The 17,919-nt window shown below is 43.3% G+C and overlaps 2 protein-coding genes across 2 annotated transcripts in view; one reads left to right on the forward strand and one right to left on the reverse strand.

Annotated features, from left to right (window-relative positions):
* ARNT2 (aryl hydrocarbon receptor nuclear translocator 2) overlaps positions 1-17,919 on the forward strand; it is a 193,881-nt gene that overhangs the window by 10,546 nt on the left and 165,416 nt on the right. The window lies entirely within an intron of this gene.
* CTXND1 (cortexin domain containing 1) lies at positions 2,454-3,414 on the reverse strand. The gene has a single exon (XM_064455838.1). The coding sequence runs from the start codon at positions 3,397-3,399 to the stop codon at positions 3,220-3,222; it is 180 nt and encodes a 59-aa protein (XP_064311908.1). The 5' UTR covers positions 3,400-3,414; the 3' UTR covers positions 2,454-3,219.

Below are 17,919 nucleotides of genomic sequence, written 5' to 3' on the forward strand. Positions count from 1 at the left end.
ACTGAGCCCAGCAATGCAGCCCCTGCTAAAAAAGACCTTCCACTGGCCATGAGCGCAGCTTTGCTGACAGGGCTCGCAGGGTCGGCATCGGGTGGGAGCTGCGATGGCGCATCTCAGGTGGGCAAGTCCCAGCTCTGAATGCAAGGAGGATAAAACGTCTGCTTTTGGCATGATGTCTAGTATTGCTTTTGGTTAGACTGGTGAGGTTGTGTGATAGTAACCAGTGGGGGAAGGCAGAAATTGGAATACACTTACATCACCTGTATAAAAACAATCACATTGAATTTTACACAGTCGTGTGAAAATGTTGGACATGAATATGTAGATGCTTATGGACACCTTCTTTGTCAAAAGAAGGATGGACTTGACAGGCTATGCCAGGAGGATAAGTACCTTTTTATTAAAAAATAGAGCTACTGATAGGCATCTTTCCTCTAGGATCTTCAGGAAAATCCATACAATGGCTTGTACAGCTGGACAAACAGGAAAAAAAAAAGATTGGCAAACATTTCTGCAAAGCAAATTGTTAATTTGCTTCCCCAGCATTCGTAACCCTTTGTTCTCACACAGGCTTTGCTCCTGCAAGGGCTGTGTGTTGCTGGCCCTGCCCTGGCAAGGACACAGCACGTGACTGACCTTGGCCTCTGTGTAGTCAGGCAGCCTGCTCAGAGGCTTAAACCTAAGCATGTGTGTAAGCCCTTAGCTGAACGGGGGCTTAACAGTGATGCGTGACAAAGCCAGAGAGTTCTGCATGCAGATAAATATTTGAGTGGAGTATTGGCATTGGGAAGAGTGATGACAAGCTCTGTTCTTGCTCTGCATCAGCTGTGAATGCAGCCTGGTGACAAGCAAACTGAAAGCATCTCTAGCCTGGAAATAGACTTATTTTGGTTTTTTGTTTATTCTGTAAGTAGCCCTGCTAGTATCAAGGTGGGATATGAGATTTGTTAACAAAAAATGGGTTCCAAACTTTACCCCAGGGAACAGAAGCAAACTCCTTTGAGCTAGGACATCCATTCCTATATTACAGATAGACACGCTCATGAATAAGAGAGATCAATGCATTTGCTCAAAGTATGGTGAACATTAACATTCATGCTTGAAAAAAATCCTGTTACTGGTGATTAACTGGCTAGCAGAAACTGAGGCTAAATAACAGCCTGCTAAGCAATCTGCAGTGGGTAATTGAAGCAGTGGAGGTCTCTTGGTAGAGAATAGCAGGATTAAAGCCAATCCTCAAATCTCCTGCCTCCTGAACGGGATCTCCTACAACAGAGATGAGCAAAAATTGTGCAGTGCAAAAGATCCATGCAAAAACCTCCACATGCCTCATAGCCTAGTATTTTGCAAACTCTGCAATCACAGTGCTGAGCACCTCACATCCAGACTGTCCTCCGAAATAAGTGGAATATGTAACAAAGCCAGGTGTCCTTTGGCATGACTCAAAATGCTACAATCTTAATGAGAGAGAAAATGGAGGTCTGGACAAGTCCTCTGCCTGGGGAGAACTTCCCTCACTGTATACTGAGATTTAGATCTTCCCCGTTAGTTTCACAAGGAAGAATTGTAAATCAATACCTTATTCCTGTATCCCTATCTAAGGCTGTCCAAATGCTTTCTGGTGTTATGAGACAGACAAAACAACATGAGACAAGTTAATATTGTTGTACCCATTTCACTGTTGAGTAGGCTGAGGCACATAAAGAGGTGACTTGTGTGATCATCAAACAAATGTGTCAGCTGAGAATAGTAACTACAAAGTCTACATCCTGATTCCTTGTCCCGGCCTTTGGCTCCACTTTCTCACCCACTGTGCATCACTTTATGGCAAGAAACTAGAGGTCAGGTAGGCTGATAAGGAAGAGGAGAAACAGTGAAACACCCTTCTTGCAGGTTTGTGCTTTGAAGTCTTGTCTGCTCATGATGCTTGTTGTGGTTCCAGTACCTACTCTGTATTGCTTCAGCAGCTCCTTACGATCCCTTAAGCCAAACATGTCACTAAAAAAGGCAGCTGTGAGCAAAGCTTAGAATTTGGGGGATAGAGGACATCAGAATCCTTCAACTCCTGCTTTTCAAAAGGTAAATAATAAATTTCTATAGCTTCCGTGTTCACTTATGCTTTCTTGCAGAATGGCTGTCCTAATGGATGGAGAGAAGGAAATATTCCGCTATTTGCCTTACAAATTTGTGGAAAAACTCTTTTGAAGGTGCTGAATTTCTCCGAGGTAGAATGCATATTTTTGTATATTACTGTAACTGTTATGCTGAGGAGTCTGAGTGGCAAAGCTAGGAGCACTGTCTCCTTGCTTATTGTCTCTGTGATTGTATTTGTGTGACATCCCACTGAAGTGCACCTGAAACAAAAGATGGATGAAGTTGCATGTGGAATCACTCTTTGAAAACCACAGCAAGTTCTATGTAGCTGAAACCAGCAGTATCCAAGCTCTGCTCTGTGGACCTCTGGTTGCTACCAAGCTCATCGTAAGTGGTCTGACACATCTGGCTAATCCATGGACCTATGGCAGGTGATAAAATGCCTAGTGTTTGCATGATTAGGATAGAGTGAGGTGGTGCTACAGCGTCAACAGTAGTCCATGACCCCCTTGGGTACTGTAGTCTCAGTGCTTCTGTATCCCGATCACCAGAAATATGACTGCAGTGTGGTAGGGAATGTACGTGCAGAACCAAGTGAGTCGAGAATAAATCTGCCCATATAACCCTACTTAACCAGGGGTGCTTTAGTGCTTCTGCTTAGTGATGCTCTGGGATACAAAATTATAAAATCTGTGCCTTTTTCAAAACACAGATATAATGACTGAGGAAGATATTTGAAGCAATCTATTTCCAGGAAAGACAGAAAGTTCTCGTTGCGTTTCCAAACTCTGATGGCTACTCGGGATTTGTAGGAGATATTGAGGACAGGACAAACTGTGCCAGACCAAGAGATATGTTAGGAAAAGTCTGGAGAGTCTTGTGCTACTTGAGTTACAGTCATAACTGTTTTCAGTAAAATAAGAGTTGCTGCATAGTATTAAACTGTGCTGCCTGACTGGCTTGTGATATCCTGATCTGTTGAGCAAGAATCATCTACACTGTGTGCTCTTAGAGACGTTGCCGTTGCCTTGCATATCTGAAAATGGCTGTTTGTGTGTTAGCCTTCCCAGTGGGAGAAGGCCTCCTGGATCATAGCATTTTATGGCTCTGTCTAGCGGTGTTCTTTCAGTCATCTAGATGTTGCTCTTCCCATGTAGATGTAGGGATGGCACTGTAAGGGTCCATGATGACTTTTGCACAGCGAATAATCATCACAATCAAGAAGAGGCAGAGGAAGACAAAACATGCTAATGTCAGTCCCTTGTCCACATCAACATACACAGGCTCTGGGGTTGGTCCCTCCATTGCTTGTGCCACTCTTCATCTGGGTTTATATTTACTCCTAACATCATCAACCACCTGCAAAACAAACACAGTGTCAGACACAAGTGATTGCTGCTCCTGAGTATGGGGGAAACTTGGGGGTAGGATTGGATACAGAAAATCTGTGATATATTCTTGCAGGGAAATAAACCTGCTGGAAGTGTCATAGCTTGGGTAACTGTGAGAGCTGTGAACAGGAGAAACCTCATCTCCACCTTAATTTAGCGCTTGAATGGTTCTTTCTAAAACAGTAGACAATAAAATGAGATGTTAATGAAGAAAAGGGAAGTGGTGGTGAATGAACACTATCCACTTGAAATATCATATCTTAAAAGAGGCACAGACACTGTTCTTGTCTCAGCATTTCCCAATCACCAAAATATTTCCTCTCCTCTGCTGGTGTGAAAGAGCAGACAAATGGCAGAGCAGACTGTTTCCATCCCAATTTTCCTCTCTATCCAAACATTCCCTGTCTCTCACTGGCACAAAGCAAAGTGAAAATTATGCGTACTTATTTTCCATAACATTTAGTCTCTGGTACTCATAAGTTCTCCAGGCAATAGTAGATTTTTAGGAGCAATATAATTTTTAAGTGGGTGTTTTATCACTCGGAGACGTACAAGAGATTATACGATTAGTACAAGGATTACTTTACTTGATGCAGATGTCTGCGTAGCTGAAGGTCTCTTCTGACCTCATCTGAATCCATAACCAAAATGGCTTCAGCAGTTATTGACTCCCTTCTGCCTCTGCAAGTTTGCCTCTGGATAGTTCATTAGCTGCTCACACAAGTTGCTTTGTATGATGGTGCTGAAGGAGAGGAACTGACCTGACTCATGGAATTGAGTCACTGCCCAGGGGTGGGGGAAACTTTTCCTGACATCCACCTTTGGTCAAGGTGGGAGGTAGAAGTGTTGAGGTTTACCACTGTAAAAGAACAGGAATATGGAGTGTCTCTTTAAAACAAGCAATAAAAAAACCAAAGTCGTTCACATCAAATGCAATAATCTGAGAACCGATCCCTGCTTTGTTTGGAGACGAGAGAGAGGAAAAAGAAGACATGGAACCATAGGGAGAATTGGGTGAAACTTGGGTATCACATGGTCCAGTTGCTCTCTATAACTACATTAATGCAGTGAGGAAATCCCAGGTACAGGTTTTATCTACACAGCCAAGTTTGCCTGGTTACATTTCCAGTGAGCTGGTGCTACTGGCCAGGCTGCTTCAGTAGTGGTTCACATCTGGCTGGAGCATCGTGTTCTTGCAGCATTGTGCTCTGCCAGCTGTGAGCGGGTGTCCCGGTGACTCAGGAGCTCTTATGCCCTGAGAATTTTTCTCAGGGTGAACTGAGGATCTTTTCTTTTGGAAGTTCATGGTTCCTCCTCTGTCTCATAATTTATGCCTTTTCAAGCTGTTTTCCAATTTCACCACCTCCTAGATCCTACAAGGCAGTATAAATCAGCCGGCCCTCTAGTCTATTTTAAGCACAAGGACAGCAGATTTTTTTTTAATTTCCTGAAAGAACAGAAATTACTGCGACAGCTGGTCCTGCAGCAGGGAGATTAAAGAAGCTGATGATACAAAGTGAATGAAACTACACAGACGATGCATGTATTTACCAGTCAGATCCTCAGGATGGACCAGCAAGTCTGAGCACATGAAAAAGTCAGTGAGGAGCGGGGTCAGGCTTGTAATGCTTACCTGGCCTGATCAAAGGTCTACTATTCCCAGATGAGACTATTATCACTCTTTCACCAGCCAAGAGATCTTACATTACAGTTTATAACCTAATTTGGTGAAAAAGTCAAATCAAGGCTGAGTATTAAGTGTGGATACGTATTTTTTTCTTGTGGAGCAGAAGAAAATAAAATGTTATGAAAACTACTAATGTAGCCCAGTCCTTCCTGGAGAACTCTTGTGAAGGTCTGACATGGATGGATTTGATTTTTGCCTTCCTGACATTCTGGCTATTGTACCATGTGGTATATTTCCACACTAAGTTTCCTCCTACAGAATATCAGAACTACCTGGTAATTTCCATCAGTACTGATCTTTGAAATCCTGCACTTTCAATCAAATGTACTTTCTTCTAAAAGATGAATCATTTACTTGGAAAATGATCTGGGGTTTCAAGTAGAGATCCATCCCTTGGAGATTCTTCTCTTCAAATGACATCACACAATCTCATGGGAGTTGTGGTTCAAGCGTTGCATCCTTCAGCTTGCCTCTGCGCATGGGACTGCAGGTAGATGATGTTTCCTGTGAAACATCTGAGCTGTCCTGCAGTCCCCTCTCCTACTGGGAGAGAAAAGCATGTTATGGGAAGGATATGCCAGGCAGAAAGCTTTACCCAGAGAGCAGAGTGAAAACTTACGGCATCTGAGCTGTCGATCACACGGGAAATTACGACACCTTCAGTCTAATGGTTTCAAGTTTAGGTTGATTTGTTTTGCCAAAAAGTCAGCATTTGCAGTGGGAATATAAATATTTTTTCCAAGAAGCTGTATTTATGAGGTTGTATAAATCATGTCTTCCCTCCTCCTGCTCTCCCGATAAACTTGGTAACATTTCTGTGCTGTGACTACTATTCTGCATTAAGTCATTAGTGATGGTGAATATTCTTCTTGGGGCTGGCCAGAAGGGCCTTGCTTTCCAAGTTGCTCTCCTCGCTCACAGCTTGACTGCTCACCTGAATCTGTCTGTGCATCAGCATCGTCAGAGGGGGAAACCTCTGCGGATCCAGCTTGTCAGAGCCACACCAACATAATGCTTGTGCTCATCCGAGTCGCGTGGAGGATTAGGTGTCAGAAGGCATTTGGTGGTGTTCTGCGCTGTTAGTTATTGCAATTGCATTTCAGTGGGCTTGGCCCTGCAGAGAGAGTTATTGGTGCTGAACAGATCTGGGTGCTGGAACAGGGTTGTGCCAGAGGCAGTTGTCTCCAGAGTATTACTGCTGGAACATATCGCTGTTCTAGATCAGGCATTTGGGGACCAGCAAGACATGGTCCCCAGATATGAAAGGAGTTATATGCACGTGTTCACCAGGGCTGGTTCTTCCTAAGGAAGTCCACCTCCCTGGTTTTACCATGGACATGATGTGTGATTATTATTTCCGAAAAACCATTTAGCAATGCTGCAGGTAGGGAACTGCCTGTGGATACACCAGTGCACTGGGAGGGAACAAGGTTGTTCCCGTGTGAATATCCAACACGCCTTGCGTCTCCCAGCAGAGAGCTGCAGCTGCTGCATGGCAATGATGTGCTTACATACACGAGCGAGAGCACAGCAGCTACATGCCACTCCTGGCTGTCTGCCAGGTACTTGTGGTCTTCCATCTCTATAATAGCTGAACAACTTGTTCTGCCCATTTTCCAATTCCTTGCCCAGTGCCTCAACCTCCTTGGTGCCCAGCGGTACAGCCAGGCTTGGAGGGGGCAGGAAGTCTCTTACAGGTTGAAGCAGAGTTGGCCCGTGCTGGAGGAGGCCCTGCCTGCACATCCTACCATCTCTCTCAGCCATAGTGGGATGTGCTGTGTATGTTAGCAGAATGCTTTTGCATGTCCTGTCTAGCTTGTGAAATCCATCAGTACTACTGAAAGTAATTTTCACTCTGGATACAGACTGCTTGGCTGGATGCTTTGCTGCCGTTTACCAGCACAGCCAATGCTGACAGCATATGTGTGTAGGGAAGGGGAAAAAAAAAAATAAGGTTAGCAGAAACAATTATAAAGGTTCACACTTGAATGATCAAGTTTCCTCTGAATAGCTGAATTGTAGAAAATTAGTTTTTTCCAGCTTGTCAGCACCCAGCTGTAGAATGATATTTTTTAATTTCTTCAGATTTGTTGAAAACATAATTTGGTTTAAACAAAGACAACAGATGAAGAAGGGCAGTCCCTGCTTCAGATTATTAAGCAGTTTAGCAGTCTTATGAATGCATGCTCTTCTGTAAATCCCCAGGTGCTTCAATACAATCTCTCCCCCTCTAACATCTCTGAAAATAGACGGGCACAGCAGGCAGCCTCTTGGAGAGGCCTGTGGGACTGTTTGCTTCCCAGCATCTAGACAGGACCATCTAGAATTGCCCAGAAATGCCGGTGGCCTGAAAGCAGCCCAAAGCTTTTGCGGAGGTTCGGTGCAGTATTTCATTCTGCGGGTGCAATTTGGGAGCCCGGTGACCAGACAGTGGCAAGTAGTAATAGTAGTGGTATTTAAGAAATTGCTGTCTTTGCAGCTGCAACACCCCAGGAATGGAGCTCTGCTGGCTTGTGGTGGGCAGTGTAATTCAGTACCAAAAGTGACACTCTGCACTTGGCTCCTTGTGGATTGCAAAGGACCAGGACCAGGCAGCAGCTGTATCTCTTCAGGGGGTCAGCATCGTCTAGTTTTGATGCCCTGGTGCCCCTAGCTTGATCTTGTCTGAACATTCCTGCAGTCAGGAAACCCTGCAGCCTGGGTGTTGTGTGCAACAATGGTCAGGGACCATGGCCTGGGGATAAAGAACTTGGGTGCCTCAATGAAGAATCCAGCCTCAGCATTTGGTCTTTGCTCTGCTGTTTGTTTTGTGTTTCCCAGTGCTCTTTTCATGAGGGATTGCCACAGAAGAGAGGATATATTTGGTTTTTTATGACCTTATGTACAGTAGCAGACAGAAATTTGTTGGCATCTTCTTTAGTATACCAGCTCTGTTTCAGACTGTATAACGCTTGTGCTCATCTGTGTGGCTGAATTTTGCAATCGTTCTTACCTATGCAAGATATTTTAAAATACATTTGGGTTTTTTTCTTCCCTAAACCTGACAATCATGGCACTGTCACTTTAAATATAAGGCAATAATGTACCACATATATCACAGAGAGCTGGTCTAAACCATACCAGTTCCTATCCTGCTTAATCATGTCTCCAGTCATCTCAACCCACAAGACATATTTTAAAACATTATTTTTTTTCTTCTCTACTTTTTTCCCAAAACAATAGATATGCAGGGAGGGGAGGGATGGGAAGCTATGTGATTTCAGATATGCAAGCAGATCCCTACCTTCCAGACCTGGGTAAGAAGCCTGTCACATCCCAGCATAGCAGCATTGTGAAGTTAAAATCCTGACTGTAGTCATATTTTAAAAGTTTTGTTAGTCAGTGTAGCTTTAACGGCGTTCAGGCTCCACTCAGGTTCATGTCCACCCAGACCTGGAAGCAGTTCTCCTCACCAGTGTGTTCTGGAAAAAAAAAAAAAAATTCACCATTGCTCATCACGCAGGATGTGGGTGTTACAGATCTGTTAAGCCGTTGGGAATAGCTCCAGTGACAGCCTGAGGCAATCCGATACAGCCATATGCAAGATGGATTTATTTGTCAGACATTGACTGGAAGAACATTTTTTGATACAAAGAGCAATGTCTGAGCCCAAAGTCGTCATATCCTTACTGCTTCTTAAATAAGCAAAAAGCTCATTTTTAATTCATAGTGAAAAATCAATCAGGTCTGAACTGATACTGCTCAGGAGTCTGCATCTTCAGTTAGTTTTGTTATTTTTATCTTTCTTTTTTTTTTTACAAAAATGGCCAGAATTGAAGTGAAACATATCAGTTGCTTAAACAAAACTGTTTGATTGATCTGAATGAATATACCAGGACTTAAAAACTATTGACTATTTGGATATTTTTCAGTCTGATTTGACATGCACACAAATTTTCAGCCAGACAAACCCTTAAATCTTGCTGGATGACAAACCCATTTCCCCACTCAGTTTTGCTAACTCCCTGAAGTTTCTTATGGTGCGGAGTCCAGAACACACTTGTATGGAGCTCCCCAAGCCCCACCACCACAGTCAGCCAAAGGGTAAGAAAACTTGTTTCTCCTCTCGGGGAACTCAGTGTCTGATGACCTTTCATCCTTACAGCCCTGATTAGGCCGGAGGGTGAGGGGCTGCACCTGGCACTCAAACACGTGTGATACAGGTAACCACAGTGGACAGCCCTACCTCCTGCTCATCAGCACCACTCACCAACTCACAGAAATATCGCTTAAAACCTTACTTTTTTTCATTGCTATATGGGCATCAGGACTTTGCCATGGGCCATATCTACCATGCTAAAGTCTCTGTGAGAATGGGACAGAATGACAGTGACGGTTCCAGGGAACTTACAGTCTAACTGTGAAGAAAAGACAATATTTGGCTTGGAGAGCACGTGGTGAGACAGGTAACGGTTGGGGACCCAACGCCAATGACCCAGCACCCTGAGTACCAGCAGGACAGTGAGGTTTACTTTGCAGATACCCTGCGGGGTTCCTCTCCCATCTTTGAAGGGGATTTAGGCGCTGGCCAAGCGACAGATTCTGGAACAAGGGTCAAAGAGAAGCATAGACTGGCCATTTTGTAAGGGGGATAGAAGGTGGGAAGAGCTGCTGAGAGGCTGTTGTGGCCCTTGAAAGGGGACATAGCTCACAAGTGTCTGGGGGAAGCTCCGAAGGAAGGAGCAGCAGCTGATGTCTGCAGTACTGTTTGGAGCAGTGGTAGGTAGTCAAAGCCAGAGGAGAGGACGTTGTATTAATTAAAGCTGTGAGGTGATAAGACACAGCCTGAGTGTTTTCAGGATGCCTGCAGGGATGATCAGTCTGAGATGTTGGTATGGAAAGGAGTTTTAAGATGTAGGATGTGAAGGCTGAAGAGAAAAACAAACAAAGATGGCCCAAATCCCAGGCAAGGGGACTCAGCAGGACAGGGTGCTGCTTGGGCAAGGGGGTAGAGGAGAATGGTCAGGAAGGAAGGTGAAGTGCTGCTTCAGGAATGTACTTTGTGTGTGTGTCAAATGAACTCGCCTTCAATTTGAAGTTCAAATCTATAAAAGAGGAGTCCGGACACTTAATCATACTCTAATATTCTTAACAATATAGTTTCAATTGAAAACTCACTGCCTCTGAGCACAGAGTCAAATGCTGTAGACAGATGTAGACAGATGAGCTTCTTTCTATATCCAGAGAGCAATAATATGACCGCTACCTTCATTTAAAAATTAATTGTCCTTTTATAGTTACAGTTCTTTCAGCAGAAAATCAATACTTTATTTCAGTAACTCTGACTTCCTATGAGCATAATTTCTACGTACCTGTAACACACGGGCAGGTTTGATCTTTGTTTTTAATCCACTGTTTGGCTTTTTGGTTTGGGTTTTGTTTTTCCCTTGCTTTACATATTGATTTCAAATCTTTACCCTCAGCTTAGTTTATGCAAAGTCATTTATTCAATCTAGCCCACTCAGTTATGGTCAAGAGACACATAATCTTCCCTCAGCACACTTGCTTTTAGCCAGTCATAAATTACTGGTTGTCAATATTTCCTCTGAAAACTGAAGACATCATTTATAGGTGCCCCAAAATTTGAAAGCAAACACACACATAAATCAATCTGGGGAAAGTGTTAAAAATTGCTGTTGCACAAATGTTTCCTTCTTACATAACCCCGCAGCAAGAATAACATTAATCTTTATTGAGAAAAAGATGCAACATACACTTAAAATAACTGTGGTCTGCTTATAATTTGAGAGCATCCTAAATCAAATAATCATTTCTCAGTCACTTGAGGAGCATGTGGTTTTACTTGTCAACAGAAGAAACAAAAACCAAAAAGAAAAGGTTGGAGCAAGTAGCTGCTTAGAGCTATTGAACTAACTGATGAACAGTTGGGTTCTGGAGAGAAAAGGGCCTCCAGCCTCCCAAAGTTCAACTGGCATGGATAATCCTTGATTAAGCTTTGCTGAAGCGAGAGCCTGAGAACATCTAGGAACCTTTTTCCGAGACTGGAAATGGTAGTTCAGAGGTAAGAAAGTGGGGCAGAATCAGTGATGGACCTTATTGGGCACAATGGTGGCAAGTGCTAGGACTTAAGCAACATATACTAGCTAAACAAGGGCAGGTAAGCCAAGACTGAAGTTGTAATGCTGCCTTTCTATTGGCTGCTTTACAAGCCATAGGGGAGCAAGAGAAGAAAGGACATCCAGTGCTCCCTCAGACCCCAGTTTGGGTGGTTTTGCTACATCTCCCTAGCACTGTCCTCAGCTGGCCAGGCTCTGAGCCATGTGAGCCAACAGCCTGGCTCAGCCCTGGGAAAAGGAGATCCATGTCTCCTGTGTGCACTGCAGGACATTTCTTTGGTCCCCTATTTGCATTTCTGCTGTGGGTGTGAGAGCTGCAATGATTTTGTAACATGGTTCAACTTGCCCTCCTTGTGGTACTTGCTTCTACCCAGGAGGCTGTTGGGAACACTGATTCATCAGGTGCCGAAATCCTTTAATGATGCCAGGAAAATGCAAAGCAATACCTATGATATGGAAAGTTTAGATGGGCTTGAAAGGAACGTCTGTCTGCAGCAGGACCATCCTTCATTCAATATGTATTTTGATAAGGAGTCTGAAGCTGCTTTCCTTATCACTCAGCGCTATGATGCACAATGTGTGCATCCCCTTTCATCGTTGTGAGTGGCAAACATAAAGGAGTCTTAGAGAAACAAATGGATTTGGCTTTTTGGCCAAGGCTTGTAAGGTCTGAATAGATATGATATGAACTCATTTTAATGGAGTATCTGTTGTTTAAACTCTCTGCTGTTTAAATCCTATGGAAGGAGACAAACATGCCTGTTGGTCCTGTCAGTTATTTTATAAATTAAACTGTGGCTGTTAGCCAGGAGAACTATAAGCAAAGCTATGTGGAAATCTTTCACTGCAGCAAAACAGGGAGGAAAAAAGAAAAACATTTTTTTTTCCACTCCTTCTCTGACAATTTTTTTCTTACAAAAACAAAAGGTGCACTTTGAGGCAGAACAGCAATTCCTTTTTACATGAATACCTACCTTGTGGTGGTTATGTCCAGTATTCTCTAACTTGCAGGATACTTCTTAGAGACCCATCTTTCATCTTCAAAAGCTACATATGCCTGGATCAGATTGAGGCTATATCAACATGTTGACATTTGAGGAAAAGTATTGTGGGTGAATGCTTACCAAAATAGCTGGGTTACACCTGTAGAACTGCCACAAATGTTGGCATGAAGAAATCACATAGCTCTGCTTCATTTCTGAATTGCTTATTTAAAATGGAAAGTTAAATTCTCACTGGTGAAGGAAACTCCTAGTCAAGAAGGTATTAATTTAATAAGTCAGAGGCAAAACAGGAGGGGAAAAAAAAAAACAACTTGTGGGTAGCTTTGCTAGAGTAAAAGATGTAGGGTTTGGTTATGCACGTACTCATCCATACTGATAACTAATGCAAAAGCTTTTTTAATACAAACTTTTCTCAGATACTTCAGACATTTGTGGGGAGAGGGATTTGTTCAAATAAACGTAAGCAAAAATAAAGCTCAAAGTCCAGAGTGTGTTTTGGTTCAAAATGGGGTGTAGAAGTGCTCCTCTGTTGGAATATGGATTTGAGTGCAAAGCAGGGCATGATGTTATGTACTGCTCAGCATCTGTTGCCAGGCCACTGGGCAAAAATGGACCTAGAGAAGGAACAGCCCCAAAGCCCAAAATCGTTGTTGGATAAGGATGAAAACCCTTTAGAAAACATTGGCAAAACCAACTCTACTTAAACAGATTTCTCTCTTCACCGGTATGAGGAATCGGAGACAAAAAAATAATTGGAGATCTGAAATGAAAAGTTATGGGCCCCAGGTGATCTGAAATGAGTTTGGGCTAGGGTTGTTCTAGGGAGCAGTGCTTTGTGCTACGTGAGACATCCAGAGACGCTCACTGCTCCTCACCCTCTCCAGCTGGAAGGCCAGAATTGTTGCAGCATGATAGCTAATTTTGGTTATAATTTGCTAACAGGAGAAGTAGAAATATCATTACTAGTTTTTCCACTGGTTTCTTTTCTCAAGAGAACAGTTTTTCTCTTATTACTATAAGAACTGGGAGAGTGAAAATTGGCCCGTTTTCAGAGACGCTGAGTGCCTGGAGCACCATCTGGAATCGGTGCAACCAGCCAAACAATTCAACATCACAGAAAATCTTCCCGTTTTCAGACACCACCCTCCCCCCTCCTCTTTCTGTACAGTTCTGCACGTGAATACTGCCCAAAAGCTTCTTTCTGATGAGGATCCAGTTGGCATCCAGATAAACTATATTTTCAAATGTCTCCCAGTGGGGATGGATTGCATTTTCCTTCAGAGAGAGGCCAGACGATTTTTATTACAAATGAACCAAACCCTTGAGGCAGGACATGCATTACATTTCCATGACAGCACTGGCAGGAGTGAAGGATCCTGATAAGAATTTAAGGATAATTGAACTCTAGTCTGCAGTTCTGCAGGTAGGTAACAAATACAGCAGCCTCCAAACTCTGTGTGTCACCAAGCGAGGCTGGGTGAAAGGATAAATGACCCATTGCTCAGAAGAGCGAGGATCAGTCAGGATCCTGAGTCTGTTCCAGCTGTTCATGGTCACTGTCTCTTGTCCTTCATGGGACATGTGGGTTATGGCTGTACTAGTAAATCAAATGTGTCCCAGACTATTTCTTGGCACCGAGGCTGGCTGGCAGAGAGCAGCCCATGCAAATACTCAAACTTGCCCTCTGTGACAGGTCATTACACTATAATGTGGTTGTATAGAGGGATGAGAAAATAAACTTGTAAACTTTGAGTATCTTTTAGTTGCATAATATATTTATGAGAAGTGCCAGATGGATGGGTGTAAAATACAGTTTGTGTTTAATCAAAGACAGAGAACAGTCAAACATGATCTCTGATAATGGTAAAACAATTGTCCACTTTCTGAATGGGCTTTGGCATGAGGTGGGCAGAATACAGATTCAGTGACCCTCGGTGCAGCCTGACGTTGAAGACTGTCCAAGTGGTGAAAAGCCACCCAATGGCTCTTACCCTGGTCATCATTCCTGTTTCTGGTGCATGCTCCCTGGACCACCTCCAAGCCTGCAGCCCTCGGGCAGCCAAGCCCTGGGGGGCTGTTGCAAGCTAGGCTGTAATGCAGCATTCCTGAAGCAGCTCTGATATGTGCTAGTGATGGCTTTTGCCATAGCTTGCTTCGTGCTTGGGGTTTTGGAGGTGATGAATGCCTTTTCATGCCCTCCTTCCCTCTCATCCCAGTCCGTATTGATGGTATTAGCAAGTACAGCCCATGGCCTGTTTTACCTGTGTTTCTACATTGTGGTTTCTTTTCTGATCATGCTCTGAGTACACGTGCAGCCATTTCATCACATCGAGAAAGGTCCTTTCCTCAGCTGGAAGCTCATTGACTGTTCTATAAAACCTGTAGTCAGAGCTACTCTTTAATTAAGACTCTGCTGAAAGGAGCTTTGATTCCAGCCATGTATTACAGCCTGATGTTGTTTTCTTTGTCACAGGAGCAGATTATTGGAAGTGTAGCCCTTGATTAAAAAGATTGTGAGCAATTACATTCCATCTCCACATCTTCAGCGACATCAGAAGCTTGTCAGTGGGCCATTAGGAATCAGACTGCCAGAACCTTTGTACATGTTCAATTTATAAAAAAACCATGCTTCTGGCACAGCACCCAACAGTCCTATACAGCCAATACCTTATTAATGCGCCATTAGTCACAAGGAACATTTTAAAGTGATCCTAATGTACAGGGAGCGATGAGGGCTTGCTTGAACTGACTCAGCAGTTTGGAAGGTCTTTTCCTTTTCCCCCTTGCAGGGATCACAGTAACTTCTGAATGTGCTCGAATGTCTCAAGCCTAAATGCTGGTTTTCTCCCTCTAGCCACCTTTATTATTTTGGTTTCTGGTGGACTAGGATCACTGTAATTTCAAAGCAGGCCAGCGTGCTGAGGAATAGATATCTTCTGTTAGGGAGGTATCCCTTTGGAACAACAAAAATGGTTGAAGGGATGATTAGTTGCTGTACAAGTGCCTGAGGAAGATGGGACTTTTCAGTTTGCGAAAAAGGTGGCTGAGGGATAATATGTTTGAGCTACACAAAATCACAGATCAGGTGGGTGGGGAAAATGGTTTCTTCCTAATTAAAAAAAACCCCACCAGTTTCCAAAATAGGGAAACTTGGGGGCATTCAATGGAACTAGTAGGATATCGGCTTGAAACAGAAAAAAGTACTTCTTTATTCAGAAGGTAGTGACTTTCTGAAACTTGCTGCCACAGGAGACTGGAGACAATACCAGTAGGCTCAAAAGGGGTTGGATGACTTATGGACAACAGGTCCATAAATACTGAAAGCACTAAGCAGAGGTTCTTCCCTACAACTTCCCCAATATAACAGTTGTGGATGTTGGGAGGATGGACTGCTGAACATGGCCAGGCTTACATGATATCCCTAATGAGCATCTCCCCTTGACACTACCAGAGTCAGAGTACTGGGCTGGATGGACCACTGGTCTGACCCAGCAACAGGTTTCTTGTGTTCTTACTTCTTTGATTGCTAATGCTTTCAGGCTGACTCCTGGAAACTCCCCATTAAAGAAGAGAAAATATTAAAGGTCTGATCCAATTTCAGCTTCAATCTCTATTTATATCTTTAAGTAATAATGCTCTAATGCTTTTAAAGCCAGGCACTGATCTTTGCTTCTAGTTTCACTCTGTCTCTTTATATTTACATATTCAGTACCATAATGAGATTCCTTAAAAGATTTTCATGCATGAAAGGAAACTAAGCTCAGACAGCTCAGTCCTATGAATAATAAGGTGAGATGTGTCCCAGTGGGTCTCTGCCTGGCCCCTTACTGGTATTTGTTTATTGTCACAGGCTCATTTTATGTCTGTGCTCTTGGAGGTTTAGTTAATTGCAAATGCAGGCAATGGAGGATAGCTGCCTTGCAGAACACTTGACTTTGGCCCAGAAACAAGTACACATCTAACAGATAGAAATTATGTCCCCAAATCTGTGTGTCCTGAAAAAGAGAGAATTACATTTCAACACCATCTCTCCAGACACGTAACTCAGTACAGAGCATCTAGCCAATGATCTTTAAAACTATGCAGGGAGCAAGATATGATGATACCATTAGGATTAACTAAGTTTTCCTGCCTTGTTTGGTGTACTTCTATGTTAAGATTTATGTTAGGATAGGAACTAACTGGACTGCAGTCATACCTTGTTACAGAACTAGCCTTCTCTAAGTTGAATTTTTATATACACACAAATGCAGATCTGAAACTGTGTTTTTTAGGGGGCTTTTTTTTTTTTGACTAAGGGTTCTTTCCTTCCCCTTGGATTGTTTTCCCTGCAAGGTCTTCTAGATGGTCCTAGTGCTGTGCATTATGGTAAGGAACGACTCCAGATCTCCCACAGGTTCAGTGTGCCACGGCTGCGTCTGGGAGCATCTGGAAGGACAGGACATTCAGCTCAAAAACATCTCTTGCTTTTCTGCTGCTCAGCTGCAGTTCTGCCTGGTGCTATTCCATCAGTGCTGGGTTCAGAAGCTGCTCCTGTTCTTGTGCCAGCAACAGCCAGGTTTCTTAAAGCACAGTTGTGATTGAGGAAGGGAGAGTGAAGGGGCAGAAAGAGCCTTTATAACTCCACCGTGGCTCAGCCTATGTTTCTCTTAGAAGGTGAACAAAAGCAACTGGTTTTCACCAGTTTTGCGGTTCTCTGACATCAGCTGATTCACAATAACAAAGCCCGTGATATTCTCCCCTGTCATTGCAGATTAACATGAAGAATTATCTGGTTGCAGTGGCTGAGAGAAAATGGTTTCCTCTTTAGTAAATAACTGTAATTTTCATTCAGGTTTTTTTGGTTTTGGATGTGGTTTTGGGGGTTTGTTTTGTTTGTTGGTTGGTTGGTTTGTTTTTGGTTGGTTTGTTCGTTTGTTTGTTTTCCTGTATTGGCACAGAATGAGACCTCTGCGTGTGTACAGCCTGGGGTGCAAGGGTGTGTGAGATGCTCGGGTTTTGTGTGGCAGGAGCTAGCGCATATGACCTCTTCTATTTTTCTGAATAAGTTGAAAGTAATTATTAACTAAGAATAATATTTTAAGCAAAAATACAAGGAAGATCCTTTAATAACAGAAACCTCCAACACTGCCCCACAGGTCAAAGTCAGATCAGTGCCTGACAGTTCTGTGCTTTCTATTTAAGCCCACTCTGCAAATTTAACTTTGCAAATTGAGATTTACTCAAGCATCTCTATCCATTTACATGACTACCCAAACTGCACTTGCTGTTTTGGAGGGGTGGGGGGAGGACACAGCAATGGAAAGTAGCCTGAGACTGCTGTGAAATTTAGTTCTTATAAATACACCAAACCTCAAAGTAGGAAAGAGATGTATTAGCTGGTTGCTAAAGAAGGCCGAGTGCAGGGAAGAGGTTGGAGAGGCTGCTCACAAGCAGCCTGACGCGTGTGACGTTACCAAGGTCAGCAACCCTGTAGTGGTATCCCGAGTAAATAATGGGGCTCATATGGTAGAGCTGCCTAGGGCATCTTTCCTGGGTTGAATGAACATTGCAACTGCAAACCATTCAACAGCAGAGATATACACAGCACTAAGCTAGAAAATAGCACTTTATGGGCATGTTAAAAT

This window comes from Phalacrocorax carbo, chromosome 7, assembly GCF_963921805.1.
Source record: "Phalacrocorax carbo chromosome 7, bPhaCar2.1, whole genome shotgun sequence".
NCBI classification, from domain to species: Eukaryota; Metazoa; Chordata; class Aves; order Suliformes; family Phalacrocoracidae; genus Phalacrocorax; species Phalacrocorax carbo.